At 43.5% G+C, this 17107-nt stretch overlaps 1 protein-coding gene across 30 annotated transcripts in view; it reads right to left on the bottom strand.

Moving 5' to 3' along the window:
* The window catches only part of celf2 (cugbp, Elav-like family member 2), a 910164-nt gene that overhangs the window by 37914 nt on the left and 855143 nt on the right, over positions 1-17107 (bottom strand). For 27 of the 30 annotated variants that reach the window (XM_059654470.1, XM_048554197.2, XM_059654471.1 and 24 more), the window contains 2 exons: positions 8321-8557; positions 579-642 (listed from right to left, as the gene is read on the bottom strand). In XM_059654470.1, the coding sequence (XP_059510453.1) occupies positions 579-642; positions 8321-8557 (301 nt within the window). The remainder of the gene's footprint in view (positions 1-578; positions 643-8320; positions 8558-17107) is intronic. The other 3 variants (XM_048554193.2, XM_059654478.1, XM_048554212.2) reach the window with 1 other exon arrangement.

Below are 17107 nucleotides of genomic sequence, written 5' to 3'. Positions count from 1 at the left end.
ATGTGCAGACTCCGCACAGACAGTTGCCCGAGGCTGGAATCGAACCCGGGTCCCTGGCACTGTGAGGCTGCAGTGCTAACCACTGAGCCACCGTGCCGCAAGCGGAGGTAGTTCTGGTAGAAGGATAAGGATATCTAAATGCAATGGCAAAAAGGCCACAAATAAGCAACATTCCCTTTTACATTGTACATGCGTGGTGTGCAGCAATTCTAGAGGGAATGTGCCAGCAAAGGCAAATCAGACAGAGTGTCAGTATACCCTTCATGAAGGGTCTAGGCCTGAAACATCAGCCTTCCTGCTCCTGAGATGCTGCTTGGCCTGCTGTGTTCATCCAGCTCTACACCTTGTTATCTCGGATTCTCCAGCATCTGCAGTTCCTATTATCTCTGGAGGACGTATTATGTTGCTTCATAGTGCACTATTATCACCAAATTGAAAGAGGGTCAAGGTGCTGTAATAGCAGGCTTGTGTATTGTCAGAGTGCATTCCAAAGGCATAGCTACTGAAATGAGAATGTGGCTGAGCAGTTGATAAGGCATTTCTATGGAAGAAAACAACATGGAACATCTCCTACTCACCCGCCATTTGTTGAATGCCACTGAACGCACCCAGGTTACTCGTCGAAGTCGCTTGCTGCAAAAGCTGTGAATAAATAAAATAATCCAATTGTAGTGTGAACATTTAAGCTCTTGATTTTCATAAAAGTTTCCATTCAGAAGCTCATTTTCCACTCTCCCATTGATAAACTGAACATTCCTACCAGTGTTGTGCATAAATCCATATTAATGTCTAATCCTTTTCAAGGCTAAGTAAGATAACAATTCAACAACATCGTTGCCCTAAAAACAATTCATCAGTTTAATACCTCAAAACCCATCAGCCACTTAAAACAACATTCCATGACTAATTGTGACTCTCCACAATCAAGTGGGTATGTTCAACCAGACTGTGTCAATCAAAGCTGAATTGCACATTTATCACCTTGCTTCTATTTGTTTTTGAGGGATGCGAAGTGGATCTCAAGTTGATTATAAACAGCTCTGGCTTCTCAGCACGGTTAACTTGAAGATAAGACGGTTGCAGAGTCAAGAGTGCTGTAACCTTTGGGATAGCAGCTACTATGTTAGAAAAGAATAAGTGATTCCAAACAGGCAGGTTGTTCTGCATGCACATGGGCTGGCTCACACAGCAGGGGTTTCTAGGGTCTCTCTGCTGAAGACAGAACAGATCCTCACAGAGATAGTCACTCTCACTTGACTTTAGGAACCAAGTTGGAGCCTTGGAGAGAGGGATATGGTGGACTGCAAAACAGGAGACTGCTCTGATCCAAGATAACAAAGTGTGAAGCTAGATGAACACAGCAGGCCAAGCAGCATCTCAGGAGCACATGAGATGCAGTTCCCATTATCACTGACTGCTCTGATCCAGACAGTTTCCTGTGTCAAAGGGTTAGCTGAGGCTGAGTAAGTGAATAGATATTACTTTAAACCTAAAATGAAGTTATTTGCTCTTCATTTGATCCTGAATAGCACAGAATAAGTCCACATGAGGGCGTCACAACTGTCTTTTCACGGGGCAGACACTGCATCGAAACAATCTTTTTAAAGATGAACATGGTGAGTATGTATCTTATGTGCAGATCGGAACAAATGTCACACAGACATGTTTGCAGACACAAGCATGGAGACAGACAGGCACGTGAGCACAAATCAATGTGACAGCACAAATATGCGCCTTCTCAAACACACACATGCACATGAAGATGGACTCAAACACACACACACACACACACACACACAAACCTATGCTGACACACACACACTCAAACAGTCTCAGACACAGAGACAGAGGCAAGTTTCCAGCTAGAATGCACAAGAATAAATGATCTGGTTGAAAGTTTAAACTTTGTTCAAAATGATTTCCATCTTGGAAAAGTGCATTTGACACCAAACCCTCACTTAAATCCCACAGTGAGCCTTGCAGCTGTGTAAGCACAACACAATGAACAACTTAACAGGGAATGAAGCAAAGCTGCATCATGTGGAGAGACTCCATTGTGCTATTGCACTGTACTGTGGGGAGCTGCTAGTGTCTCGGTATCTCCAGCGTGCTGTCATGGTGTTAGGGGATAAAATGAGGCACAACTCCAAGAGGCAGCAGACTCATGTCGCCGCGGGTCCAGACCAATCCGGGCGGATCGTCACCAAGGATCCTGACCAATGTGGGCAGTTCGTCACTGTGGACCTGACCAATTCAGGCAGATCATCACCGTGGGTCCTGACCAATCCGGGTGGATCATCACCGCGGGTCCTGACCAATCCGGGCAGATCGTCACCGCGGGTCCTGACCAATCCGGGCGGATCATCACTGTCTGACCCTTAGCTGCAGGACGGAGCACACAATGCTGTCTGTGGGTCATCAGGGTAACCGGCAGACGCAGTCATACGGGGGAGTGACGTGAGGTGAGAGTACAGGGACAGGGACACTCTTCAGTCGTCGCCTGAAGTGTGTAAACGAGACTGACCGGGAGAGAGAGAACACTCACCCAGGGAAAATAGTCCATCTCCAGAATCAAGCTCCAGCATACCCTATAACCTGACAACAGCCCAGCTCAGCGTTCTTTAAGTTGCTCCCAATTATCATCTGCATTCAACATCCATGAGCAGCTTTTAAAAACAACTCAAGTCACCGATTGGCAGCACTCACAGTAAATGGGACAGCTATACTTCCAGAAGACTGTTTAAAGCGAGCTACAATAAACCACTCCCAGTGTACACTGGAGACTCGGGTTCCAGCCATATTTATTCATGTTAGCCGAGAGTGGAAAATATACAAGTATCTACCTGAAATGTGAAAGTGTTATGGACATGTCTCAACCTTTAAAGGAAAAGCTTCTTTGTCCCTGGATGACATGAAGTGAGAAACTCGTTTCATTTTGACATTGTGTAGCACCATTTAAATATGAGCAAGAGGGCACGCATTTTGATGGAACCGGTTCAGATGTCCTCTGTTATTCCAAATACACTTCCATGAGCTGCGCCGTCTCCTAAGTAGCACACATAGGCTTCCAAAACAAACAAAGTCCCACTCAGTTTAGGTCCCCAAACCTCTCAAGGGCCAAATAGTCCAATATATTCTCTGTACAGTTGTGAAACACATTGAACACTATAAACACATTTTACTATCACAAACTTGCGTCTGAAAACAAATCCTCTGCCATGTGTCAAAAAAAGAGACAAGGATCTTGCATTTGTATAGTGCCTTCCATGACTTCGAGATGCTCCCCCCCATGCTTTCAGGCCAGGAAAGTTCTTTTGAAGTATGGTAATTAATGTGATGTGGAAAAACAAGGCAAGCACTTGGAGCTCAGCAAGATCCCACAAAAATACATGAAGGGATAATCTGTTTCTTCATATTAGTCAGGACACCCTGGTCTTCCTTGAACGTTAACACAGGATATTTCAATTGCACTTGGTGGGGCAGAAGGGACCTCATGTTAACATTTCACCTGAAAGACTCAGCTCATTATTAATACTAGCAGCCCTCGGCAGAATTAGAAATGCTCTGTGTCTCTTCTCTGTCAAGAAGGTGTTTATAATATGGATTTGTTGCCAGGTAGAGTAAGATGAGGCAAGTAGTGCGGATGTATCAAGGGAAACACTAGATTAACACTGGAGGGGGCACAGAATAGAAATATATGCTGATGCTTTTAGATAAAGTACAACGCGAGTAGGTTCATGTGCCAGCAAAATCTTAGGCATAGACCATTGGGCTGAATGGCCTGTTTCAATGCTAGAAAGTCTCTGTAATTCAGATTTATTCCCTGCCCCCAAAACCAACAATTTACAGCTCTTCATTTTTCCATGACACCTACATCTCTCTACATGTGGACACTTCGTAAAGCAAGTGACTGATGGTAGACAAGATTGTGAGCCCAGTTGGATCTGTTCCCCTTCTCATGCTCCTTTGGTAGATCCTGTCCAGCACTTAATATTTTATTCCAAGTTGTCCTCTAATTCCCTTCTAATTAGGGTCATGAGAGAAATTAAAAAGTAGAATATTCAGGCAGCTTTTGCAAAAAGACAGCAGCACAGTCAAGGGAGACTAAACGGCCGCTTTCTGTGTCAAAGCATCCCATAAACGTTAAGATTGATTTAAATTCAATGATGCTAATGCACCCAAATGACACGACACGTGAAAAAATATATTTTGTGCTTTCCTTTGTACTAAATTGATCCTTTGCTTGGAATTACAATTGATCACTTCTTTCAGGTTCAGCAAACTGGGCATCAGCACTGACAAGAGCCAGAGCCTTCTCTGACTGCTGGTCAGCAGCAGCCTGATTCTTGATTCACTGAAACAACCAGGAGGCTATGGAGATGTTTCCACTCTGATGCCCTACCACAGGCTCTGTGCGTGCTGCCATCAAGTTATATTTCATGGCTATGTCTCACCGAGAGCATCATCAGCCTTCCATGGGTCTTCTCAAACCCTAATCATGGAGGATTTCACATTTTATACTCTGAAAATGTTATGTCCATGCAAAAGTAAAGCATAAATGACAGGCAATTTTTCCCTAATGTTATTACAGTCCGATTCACTTACATCCAAATCTAATACTTGGATTAACATCCTGAGCAACAGTACACATCAGCCTCTTCAACAGTACACCTGACCAGCAGCTTTGGCAGTTACTCTGTGTGCACGTCAAAAGGACAGAGTGCAACACAGGACTGAACAATTACATGGACAGCAATTACAACACAGGTTTTTTGCTGCCTCAGAGAAAATGATGAAAGTATTTTGAGGATGCAAACACTTCTTCAATACAGCTTTAATGTAAAAGAGCCATTTCGATTTGTGGGAGGGAAAACCAGATTCTCTTGGTGCATGTGATAATGGGAACTGCAGATGCTGGAGAATCCAAGATAATGAAATGTGAGGCTGGATGAACACAGCAGGCCAAGCAGCATCTCAGGACCATAAAAGCTGATGTTTCGGGCCTGGACCCTTCATCAGAGAGCCTCACATTTCATTATCTTGGATTCTCTTGGTACATAATGCATACCATTAATCCAATTAGAAATTCAGGAGAAAACTCTTCAGCCAAAGTGTGGCTAAAATGGGGAACTTGTTAGGACACTGAAAAGTTGAAGTGCATAATGTATTTAAGGAGATCCTAGTTAATGACATGAGGACTATGGCTTAGTAGAAAGTTAGATAGAAAAGGAGTGACAGAAGAGATAGTAGGAACTGCAGATGCTGGAGAATCTGAGATAACAAGGTGTAGAACTGGATGAACACAGCAGGCCAAGCAGCATCTCAGGAGCAGGAAGGCTGATGTTTCGGGCTTAGACCTTTGTTCAGAAAAAAAAAGTGACAGGAAGTTTGTTTGGAGCATACATAACGCTATGGGACCACTGACTCAGGTGGACCGTGTGTATGCTCACTATACAAATGGTTGGATGTGATTCCAAGGATTCAGGTTGAATCTGTACTGCATAAAGAAATTAATAGTAAACTTTAAGCAGTGTCTCATCATCACTTCAAACACGAGATTAGATGACAGCCTTGAAATTACTGACAGCTTTCTCCCTTTGACCTTCACAGCATTCAGTTGATAGTTTCTGATTCAGACCTTGGACTGTTTCATTGCTGAGGGAAGCCATTCCCAGGCAAGTGACTGGTAATTTGCTGCTATCGGTATAATATCCACAACAGGAAATTATGATTGCTGATGGCAGGGGGAAAATGGACAGGTTAAAGGAATCTAGTTTCCCGAGAACAGTGAAAATCTAGGAGAGCACATTTGAAATTCAGGGGCAGATCTTTATAGGGCTCTGGAGAGAAGGCTGGGGGAGTGGGACTAATAGGATGTCTCTCTCAAAGAGAGGCACAGTAGTCAATTGGCTTCTGTCTGTGTGCTAATGATTATGCACCTTACATGGAAAGTGTCCTTCTCTGCTTGAAATCCAAGCAGCAGCTGCAACTAGTTGGGCAAGTGGCCCACAGACTCCAACGTGGGAACAGCTGCAGTTCCTCAGGAGACAGCCTTCCCGCCTCATTTACATCTGAGTACAGCTGCTGCCAGGCTGCAACGGCAGAGAGAAACACCACAATCGCAGAGCCAAATGGAGATGATTCAGTGATGCCCCTCTAGCCATCACGCCTGGAGAGCGCACCGCTGAAAGTTACTCGGATTGATTCCACTCAAACTGAGGCAATCATGAGGCAGCATGGGGTGGCTCAGAGGTTAGCACTGCCACCTCACAGTGCCCGCGTTTGATTCCACCCGTGGATGAGCGGCTGCATGGAGTCTGCACATTCTCCCCGTGTCTGTGGGGGTTTCGTTCGGGTGCTCCGGTTTCCTCCCACAGTCCAAAGGTGTGCAGGCTAGGTGGATTGGCCATGCTAAATTGCCCCGTAGTGTCCAGGGACATGCAGGCTAGGTGAGTTCGCCATGGGAAATACAGAGTTACAGGGATAGGGTGGTGGGGCATGGTTTGGGTGCGATGCTCTTTGGACAATCAGTGCAGACTTGATGGGCCAAATGGCCTATTTCTAACAATAGGAGTCTATCCTCCATTTTTGCTGGAGAAATCACCCTGCGGTGATAAGGAGATGAGTTCCAATTGTGTAGTTTGTTGACTTTTTTTTTAAAAATGGCATGTTTTGGAACTCTCTTCCTGAGAAGATGGTGGAAGCTGAATCTATGAGTATTTTAAAGGAAGAGACACATTCTTACTAAGCGTGGGGGCAAAAGGTGATGGGACTGGAGTGAATGTGAATTTGAGGTTACAGTCAGATCAGCCATGATCTTACTGAATGGCCGAACCCCGCACCTTGTCCACAGGCCCTTCTCAACTACTTGCTGTCGTGCACTGTTTCTGAGTAAAATGGGCAGTTTCTTGTGACTCTTGTAAGAAGCTTCCTCTAAACACTGCCAGCTGATGTCATATCAACAACAGGAACCACGCAAACTAAAAACTTGCATTCATTGGGACCTCTTTCACATTCTCAGCATGTTCCAAAGTGCGCTGCAGCCCATGAATTACTTTTGAAGGGCAGTCGCATTGTGAAGTGGTTGTTAACGATGGCACAGCTAGGTGCCACAAACCACCAGCAACTAGCTCATCTTGTTTTGGGAGCTTTGGGAATAATGAGACAACTCCCTGCTATTTTTCAAATTGTACCATGAGACATATTTTTAACATCCAACTAACAGATGGACTTATTTTGATAGACTGCACTTGTGGTGATATAGCCTTCCCAGAAGTGTCAACCTACATTAAATGCTTTAACTCCACTGTGAATCCACAGCCTGGTGTCTCAAAGCTGGGGTGTTACCTCTGCAATATTACTTTGCAAAGATCCATTTTTATTTGAGTAATTAGTCCCCAATATTGCACACAGAACGCTTCAGGAATTAGGGTGATTTGGTTCAGCTCAATGGTTTACAGGACCTGGAATAGGCTAATATTGCAGATGAGCAGCATTGACACAGATTAACACAGACGCAATGCTGTGGGACTTCATTCATTGTACAGCAGTATTAACTAAGTAAAACTCATCAATTTTCTGGTTCTAGCTGTGGTTCAGTTGAAGCCTCAGGTTCAGAAAGTTGTGGGTTGAAATCCTACTCCTGGGACTGGTTCTTCAGTGCATTACTGAGGAAGATCTGTTCTTTCAGGGATATTATCCAATTAGATGCTTAACCGGGACCTTCTCTGTTCCCTTGGATGGAACTGCATTGTTTTTAATAAAAGTTGAGGGATTCTCCTCAGTGTCTATCAAATATTTATAGCTCAGCCGAAGCTGATTATCTGGCCATTATCATAGATAACGCAGGAGCTCGAATGTGAACTTACAAAAGTGACGGCACTTCAAAAACTACTTAATCAGCTGTAAAATACTGTGCATTGCCCATAAAAGGCATTATATAAACGCAAGAATATCTTTTTAGGAGAGGGAAAGATTGCTCAGAACTTCCTAACATTTTACGTAGACGATGTGATTGTGTCCTGGAATTGCTGTTTGGTGCCAGAATAACAGTGATACAGGGGGAAAAAACACAAGCTGGAGGCTAGAAACCAAACAATGATGTAAAGGAGGAGACTTAAATGTAATGTTTATGAAGCTATTATGTTCAATGTAAACCACAGAGAATATGAAGCTCGCAGATATTATTAAACATTTCCCAAACTGTACAGACAGTACAATTCTTCTCTACCCTTCCCTGAAGGGAATTAAATTAATGACATCCAATTCACATTCCCCACTTATGCTGCATCAAGAAAAAAAGAAATAAAAAAAGACTGACTGTATGCATGTTTTGGGGTACGAAAACTTCTTTTGTTCCAAACTCGATACTGTTCTTGGTTCCCCAATGACCACTTACAGCCAGGTATTGTGGTCCCAGGGCGCCCAGGCCAGTGAGATTTCCCCAGGTCGCTGTGTTGAGCTGTTGCATCTGCTGGGCCAGCTGTTGCTGCAGGCGCCTCTGCTCCTTGTCCTTCTGAGTGTCTGCAAACTTCACCACGATTGGCGATGAGCAGCCCTGTTGCAGACAGAAGCACAAGGTTAGGATGGAGTGGTGAGGCAAGAGACTCTGTTTCAATGCATCGTTCATTCTTTTCAGCTTCATCTTTTAAAAAACCCTCTGACTGTCTCTCTGCCACTCCTTACTTACCTACTTAGTCTACTCTACCCACCATGGTTTTAATACTTCTGTAATTACATAAATGTTTAAGACACTAGTTTCAGATCCAAGTTTCTCATTCTCAATCAATGCGAAATTCTACCATGTTATGATCACTCTTTCCTCGACAGTTCTTTGCCATGAGCTCGTTATTAATTCTGTCTCCTTATACTGTACCAGGTCTAAAATAGGCTACTCCATCGTTGGTACTATAATGCACTTATGATTGCTTGCCACAACCATAAGCAACCTTTAGTTAACTTATCCCCAAGCCTCTCTCCTACAGCCAAGGTTAGACAACTGAGGGTTAGTAGGTTTTCAACAGTAAGCTGTGTCTCCTGATGTCACTTCCCAACAAAAGTTACAGGATGCTAATCAGTTGGACGCACCATGTTTGAAACACACTCTTTCGCTGACACCTCCCATTCAATCCATTTGTAAAAAAAATCTATGAAACATTACGTAGCATTAAACAATTTAATTTTTTCTACCTCGTTGCTCTTATAAGACACAGTTACTTCTCAAATAAGATTAGAAATGCAATGAGTAAGAATTCTAATACATACTCTAAAAGAGACAACAAGAACTTTAAAGGTAAAACTTGAAAAGGGGTTCCATGCTTACTTCTACGTTCTTTCTAAATGGTGTCGAATTCAAATCTTTAACGGCTACAACTCGATGTATTTATTTAGCAATTGCAAATTTCCTTAGTCAAACAGTAGCCTCCTCATTTGCTGACTTTAAGCTTTATCTTCAAACAGAGCTTACTGAAATATTTATCTGAAGTTGACTATTACAGAATTTCCGCTCCCCACAATGGTTGGAGGGGAATCACACATTCAAACTATCTCTCTGGTCAAATATGTCTTAGTCGAAAATGTTTCCTTTCACTGTGTGTAGACACAGACTCCAAATGCTGGCAAATCTACAGAGCACTAACCATTTTTTAAAAGAACCTGTAAAATAATCCCAGAAGTTTCTATTGTCCTGCACTGAGTTACAACTCCCCCAGGTTGGGCAACACAGTGGCTGAGTGGTTAGCACTGCTGCCTCACAGTGCCAAGGATCAGGGCTTGATTCCACCCTCTGGTGACTGTCTATCCCCATATCTACGTGGGCTTTTTCTGGGTGTTCCAGTTTTCTCCTGCAGTCCAAAGATGTGCAGGTTAGGGTGGATTCGCCATACTAAACTGTCCCATAGTGTCCAGCGATGTGCAGGCTAGGTAGATTAGCCATGGGAAATGTAGGTTTAAGGGTATGGGGGAGAGGGGGTGGGTCTTGGTCAGGCGGTCTTCAGAGGGTCAGTGTGGACTCGATAGGCTGAATAGCCTTCTTCGACACAGTAGGGGATTCTATGATTCTAAGATGTCCCAACATTTGAATGGTTGTTGGTTCATGTTTGACCCCAATGAGGATGGCACTGTACTTAGTCACTTATGGTGGCCATTCCGAACTTATCCGCACCCCACTGTAAAGGAACACAAGTTTTCCAACAGGTTGACAGGATCATCATTCATTAATGCAGCAGAGACTAATTATTACAGCCCATTCGCCACAAGATCCCATGACAAAGTCTGCACCCTGCTAGTTGATACAACAGTGTGCAGCAGCTAACCCTAAACTTCTCAGTGACTAAATCTAAAAGTGTATGAAATACCAGGACAGACAAAGCTCAACATCCCCCAGCTGGAGGGGTGGGGGAAGAGAGGTGGATTGCTCACTGGCATTGAAACCTCTTTCTCTTAAGTTGGCTAAATGTCTCAGGGTATAGATCCCAAATGTTGCAATCTCCAGCAAAAAAAACTTCAAACTGGTCTGAACCCAGAAGTGGCTGGCATTTGACAAGGTGTAGAAAATGCAAAACTGTTCATTAGACAACAAGGCCACAACTCCAGAAACAATAACCATTTTACTTTCGACGGCTAAGATGCAAGGTCCTTAAAAAGGAGAGGGTGGTGTGGTCGGAATCGATCTTCCTCACGCCTGATTTGCAGGCCTAGCGGTTCTCCCACCCAACCATTGGGATTGTTTCCAGCACTATCACAGGCAGCTTTCAGGAATTCTGGGACACCATCTAAAACAAATACTTCAGAAGGGTGGTGTGGTGGCTCACTGCTGCCTCACAGCGCCAGGGACCCGGGTTCGATTCCACCATCCCGCGACTGTCTGTGTGGAGTTTGCACATTCTCCCTGAGTCTGTGTGGGTTTCCTCCGGGTGCTCCGGTTGCCTCCCACAGTCCAAAGATGTGCAGTTTAGGTGGATTGGCCAGGCTAAATTGCCCATAGTGTTCAGGGATGTGTAGATCAGGTGGGTTATAGGGGGATGGGTTTGGGTGGGATGTTCTGAGGGTCGGTGTGGACTTGTTGGGCCGAAGGGCCTGTTTCCACACTTTAGGGATTCAATGATGAAATATTAGCCAGGAACCTAATACCTGTCGAAAGATCCCATGGATTACTCAGCCCTGACATTCTGACAGCAGATTGTGCTGGTGCCCGAAAGACTAACAATCAGTCAGGTGTAATTTCAGGACTTGTGACATGTGGGCTGGAAAAACCTCTCCTTCTGCGTTAAACGATTAAAGACATGCCAAGCAGCTCAGGGCTTCTTTCACATTGATTATCTTATTCTATTCAACCTTTTACAAAAACAAAGAACTGACATGCGACCATTTGAACAGGAAAAAAAAATCCAATCAGCCTTTGGGACATCAGCATCGAAATCCATATTTGTCACCATGACAACAGATGGCCCACAAGTTTCAAAAAGCGAACTTCCAAAATTTTCCTTTAAATGAATACTCCTTAAATTTGAGAATAACTGGCGAGAAACTATCTCAAGAGACATCAATGCCATGACTGCTGTGGGTTAATGAGTTAAATTAAAACATCAACATTCCTCTGTGGAGTGAGAAACAGCTAAAGATATGATAGAGTTGACCCAAAATCAAGTTCAGAACTTCTTCAAAATTCTGAAGGAGAGTCATAACAGACAATAAACGTTAACTTTGTTTCTGCCTCATGCTGCCAGAACTGCTAAGTTTCTCCAGCATTCTCTCTGTTTCAGATTTCCAGCATCTGCAGTGAAATTGCTTTTGCTAGACTGACATTACCTCTAATGTCTTTGGCCTATTGAGACTTTTCTATGGAGGTAATTAAATACAAAATGAAGCTCTAAGATCCCGTGTTAAAGGCGTTAGCCTGCTTACAACAAAACAGGTGTCATTTTAAAAGGTGGCTGAGAACAATTTGCATAAAATGCATTAAAATGTTTGCAAGCCTATTAAATATAAGTAAGAGAAAATGGGGGCTAATGCTTCCTTATAAACATAACGGTATTGCTTTTAGAAACAGTAGCAAATTAAATTGACTTTCAGTATCTACTTAGTAAAATAGATCAGTAATCAACAAACCCCATGTTTAAGAAGATATTCTGCTTCATTACACAGACACCTAGCAGCCACATCTGGCAGCTAAAGGGTCAGTGGTGATTTGAGCTTGATGCAAAGTGGGAACTTAATTCTCTCTGTCCATCATGTTTATTGTAAACAAATGGGCTCATAGCATCTTTTAAATTCACCAGCACCAATTTAGCACCCAGATGTTAACTGCTCAACGGCCTCCCAAAAACCCAATTTAACAAGAGAACGGGTGATCTTAAACATATGTGATATGAGTTCCAGCTTGACTCAGAGTTCCTAATTATGTATACTGACAATATTATGGCTTTAAGAGGTGAAATTTGCCCTTTTATTCTCTCTGAAGAGCGATTGAACAGAGGTGTTGAGCAGTCTGTTCTAATCAAATAAAATAAATATTTGTGAGGCCTTAGGTTTTATGTTAAATTGGAACAATAAAAGCATCCTGAATGGGTGGACTCAAACTCTCATCGAGCAGGGATTTTAATTTAGCTTTTAGTCTTTGGGATTTGGAAGCCGCCATAAATTGTCCTGCCAGAATTTTCTCTGTGTTCTTTCCTCCCAGACTGGAGAAACATTGTATGTGAGACAAGCTATTTTACTGAATTTACCTTTGCCAAGTGTGTGTTTATGGGATGTCACAAGATTGGAACAGCTACTATTTAGTAGTTAAGTAATCTATTATTCTGTTAAGTTTTCCAATAGAGTTAAAGTTAGACCAATTCTTCTTTCTTTTACTTGTATTTTAACTAAAGAGTAAGAATAAAGTGTGTTTTGCTTAAAGCCGAATAGTGTAACCTACTGAACTATATCTGGAATACAGCACCTTACTCTTGTCTTTAAATAAGAAAACATTAGGGTCCAGACTAACAACTTCACATATTTGAAAGGGGTTTGGTTTGGTCGATAACAGTGTTAAAGTGGGTGGCTCCTTGTGTCAGTACCAGGTCAGGGAGGATGCTCACTTGGAGAAGTGGCTGTAAACAGATGGTTCAGCAGAAGGTGGGGGTAAGGATGGAAGGTGCTGTGCTATTGACAGCCCTTTCCCCAGCAGGCTGCCGAAGTCAAACCAGGGCCTTTTGAATTGGTGGGCCTTATCAACAGGCTCAGAGTATCATAAAGACAACAGTGCATCAAAGGTGGCACTCGTAGGAACATTGGGACATACATGAGCTTGTCAAACCCAGTTCTAATCTTTGCGTCAGCTGGAGAGGGAGCAGGTGTGAAATGTACTGGCTCCTTTATCTGTGAAGACTGACAGCTCAGCACCAGTGGGTCAGGCTGCCCTCCCCAGCTCAGTGCCAGCAGGGCAGGGATCCCAAGCTCAGCATCAACAGGAATGGGCTGCATGACGGTAGGGGGCTGGGGGTGGGGGTGGGGCTTCCCAGCTTTATCAGATCCTGTGGAACGTAAAATTTTTGCTGTTGCAATTGTGCCATGATTGCCCCAAGGCTGGGACTCGTGATCAAGGGCTTTACTGAAGCAGTCTACGGTACTCGCTGGAATTAGAAAATGGAGTTCTCTCAAACTGAATCTTGTCCCCAACACTCAATGATCACTCTTTAACCTCTTTCGTGCCCTCTGCTTCCTCCAAGAGGCCCCTCCCACCATTCAGGGTAAGGAACTAATTCCAAAGTTTCAGCTGATATTTGGATCTTGCACGAACAGTCCTTTCACTGAGGATATTCCTGAATCATGATGACTCCTTCTCCATCTTCAGTGACCTCCAGACCACTGCTGAATTTCCATGGTACCACATCCCTCATCACTGAGAACAGGTGGGTGAAGTACAACAGGATGAAAAATAAAGGCAGAAAGCTGCAGGGACAGCTATTTATTTTGGCATCACTCACCAGGGCAGGATGCCACCCTGCTTTCTGTTCTCGTTCATTCATTATATTTTTGTACAAAGAAATCAGCCATTTGTGTGACCACGACTGTTTCCTTCTCCTTTTACAGATCATTCCCTCCATGACATTTTGCTTCTTTCTCTCATCGTTTCCAATTTTATCCTCTTATTAGCAGATCTCCTTCGGCATTGTTCATGGACTACCCAAGTTTTTGAGAACCAGTCGTGGTGACATATAAAATATCGGGACCAATCAGAGGGCAGCTTGTAAATTTCAGGTTCCAGGTGAATTATAAGTTTACTTTTTATGGAAGGTCGTTGTGTATTTGTAACAGAGTGTGATGTCCAGCAGGGCAGATCCATAAGATCCTTTTAAAAACAAAATATTCAGACAAAGCTGGGCCAATTCCAACAGTAATGGTGAAAATTTCTGATACTGCCCTGTTCATACAGATGCATATATCATTCAGCAGTGAGGACAAGTGAGTATACAACATTCTTCAAAGGAACACAATTTTAGCCATTGTGCTGAGGACTTCCATTGCTGAAATACATGTGGAGATCAGAAATGCTGGAAACAGTCATGCCAAGTTTTGAATTGGCACTCCTGATTTTCGCACAGCCAGTTGGAATGCTCCCAGGGACGGCGAGCTCAGTATCTAGATAAGTGAGGGGAGAAAAGCTCTGCTTTTGGGAATCCCTAGCCTGTTGGGCTCCAACTCCTGCTTTGCAGCCACACGTTCCTGTCACCCTCAGGTGGCCAGCTTGGAGATAGTCTTTTGGTTTGTTGGCAAAAAATCTTTTGTCCAACATCACCACCTCTAACCACACCACCAACCCTGTGTGTTCGGGTTATCCTCCTGGGGCTGGTGTTGCTCAGGGTCCAATGGTTGTTGGAACTATATGACGTCCACCACTGAAACACCCACGCATCAGTGCTTCACCTCGAACAGCGGTCCTTCAGGACAATGGCATCCAGATTTGGTAGCCGGGGAGACAGCAGTGGTCCTCTGACCTGTGACCAACTGTGAATGGGAGCATTCAGCTTTCTCAATTCCCAAGGAAAGGAGATGCAACTATTTGTCATTTCCATCCACCTCCCACGGCCACTGGGTTTCTTTTTTCCATACACAAGTGTCAATAGAACTGGGAGAAGGAATCCACAATCTAAACAAGAGGAAACATTTGACAGAATTTTGCACGTGGCTTTGCAATGGGATCAGAAATATGTCCAGGAATAGGCATTTGGCCCTTCAAATTTGGTCCACTTTCAAATAAGATACAGCTGGTCATCTCCATTTTTTTTATGCCTTCATGGGATATGGGCATCACTGGCCAGGCCAACATTTATTCCCCATCCCTAGTTGCCCAGAGGACACTTTAGAGTCAACCACATTGCTGTGGGCCTGGAGTCACATGTAGGCCAGGCCAGGATAAGGATGGCAGGTTCCTTCCCTAAAGGAGGTTGGTGAATCAGATGAGTCTTTCCTGGCAATTGACAATTAATTCATGGTTATCATGATACTCCTCATTCAGGATTTTTTAATTGATTTTAAATTCCACCATTATCCATGGTGGGATTTGAACCTGGATCCCTGGATTAACAGTCAAGCAATAATGCCCCAGGCTGCAGTCTTCCCTTATTGATACTTATCTATGAAATGATCTCATTGGATGGCAGAGTGGACTTGATTGGTCAAACAGACTGTAAGAAGTAGAAGTATAAGTAGGTGAAGTATTTATCAAATACATAATACTGAAGGACGCTACTATTTTATGAATAGCATGCTTTTCATACATGTAGCCCACAGGCACATTATTTGCTATAGTCCAAACTTGCTGGAACGCTGTTTGTGCAAATGGGAGCAACTGTTCCCTCATCTGTTGCCATTCCTCCTTCCCTACCCCCTCTCACTCTCTCTCTCTCGCTCTCTCTCTCTCTTTCTCTTCACTATAAAAAGATAACCGTAGGAACTTGGATACATACTGTCCTCTTTGATCCCCACATTCATACCAGAACCTGCTGCAGAACAGCAAGAACTGCCGGATTTTTGTCCCTCTGTCTGATGCTCTCAATGCCCTTTTCTCCTGAAGGCATCAATGCTATTGGCACTTACATATTTTCAATATTTTGTCCTAAGCAGCCTTGCTTTTGGTAAAGACAATTAGTGAGACAACTAGCACATCTGAAACCAATTCGCCTTGTATGAGATTAAAGGTAAAAGCAGAAAGATTTAAAAGGGACCTAAGGGGGCACTTTTTCACAGAAGGTGGTGCATGTATGGAATGAGCTGCAATGGGAAGTGGTGGAGGCTGGTACATTTATAACATTCAAAAGGCATCTGGATGGGCATATGAATAGGAAGGGTTTGGAGAGCTATGGGCCAAATGCTGGCAAATGGGGCCACATTAACTTAGGATATCTGGCCAGCATGGATGAGTTGGACTGAAGGTTCTGTTTCCATGCTGTACAATTCTATGTACACTTTCTAGGGCCCTCAGGTGGCACAATGGTACAGTCCATACCTATGGGCCAAGGGACCTAGGTTCAAGTCCTACCTGCACCAGAGATGTGTAATCACATCTGTGCATGTTGATTAGAAAATACATTGATGCTTGGGGAAATTTAATTTGTGAGCCCTCTTGTGGATAGTGGTAGTGTCCCTACTACTGAACAAGGAGTCCCAGTTTCTAGTCTCACCTGCTCCAGCAGTGTGTAACAACATCTCTGAACAGGATGCTTAGAAAAACAGATGAAATGTTTTTTTAAAAAAAATTACACTTTGTGGAAGACAGGAGCGCACTTATGAAGAAATGGGAATTGTGGGAAATCGGTAGACGGAGCCCAAAACAAGTTAAATTGATGCAGCTGGTTGATGCCCCAATGCAAACTCTCTGAGCTGAATGGCTCAGTTAAATGTTACACTGAACAGAATTCAAACCGAGGGCCTCAAGAACAAGTTTAAACCTTGCACAGTATCAGCTGTGTCCTCTAATTTTGGGGTCTTTTGTTCCTTACAGCATATGAAGCATTCTCGAGGTTAAGAGGGTAATATTATGATGTCGGAGGTGAGAGAATTTTGATACTATTTCTGGTGGAGGGTACTTGGCAAAAGTAATCACTTCAGTTTTCTCTTTAAGTGA

The sequence above is a fragment of the Stegostoma tigrinum genome, chromosome 25 (genome assembly GCF_030684315.1).
Source record: "Stegostoma tigrinum isolate sSteTig4 chromosome 25, sSteTig4.hap1, whole genome shotgun sequence".
Classification (NCBI taxonomy): Eukaryota; Metazoa; Chordata; class Chondrichthyes; order Orectolobiformes; family Stegostomatidae; genus Stegostoma; species Stegostoma tigrinum.
Note: the sequence above shows the minus strand (reverse complement) of the source record. Positions and strands in the feature narration are given on the sequence as shown.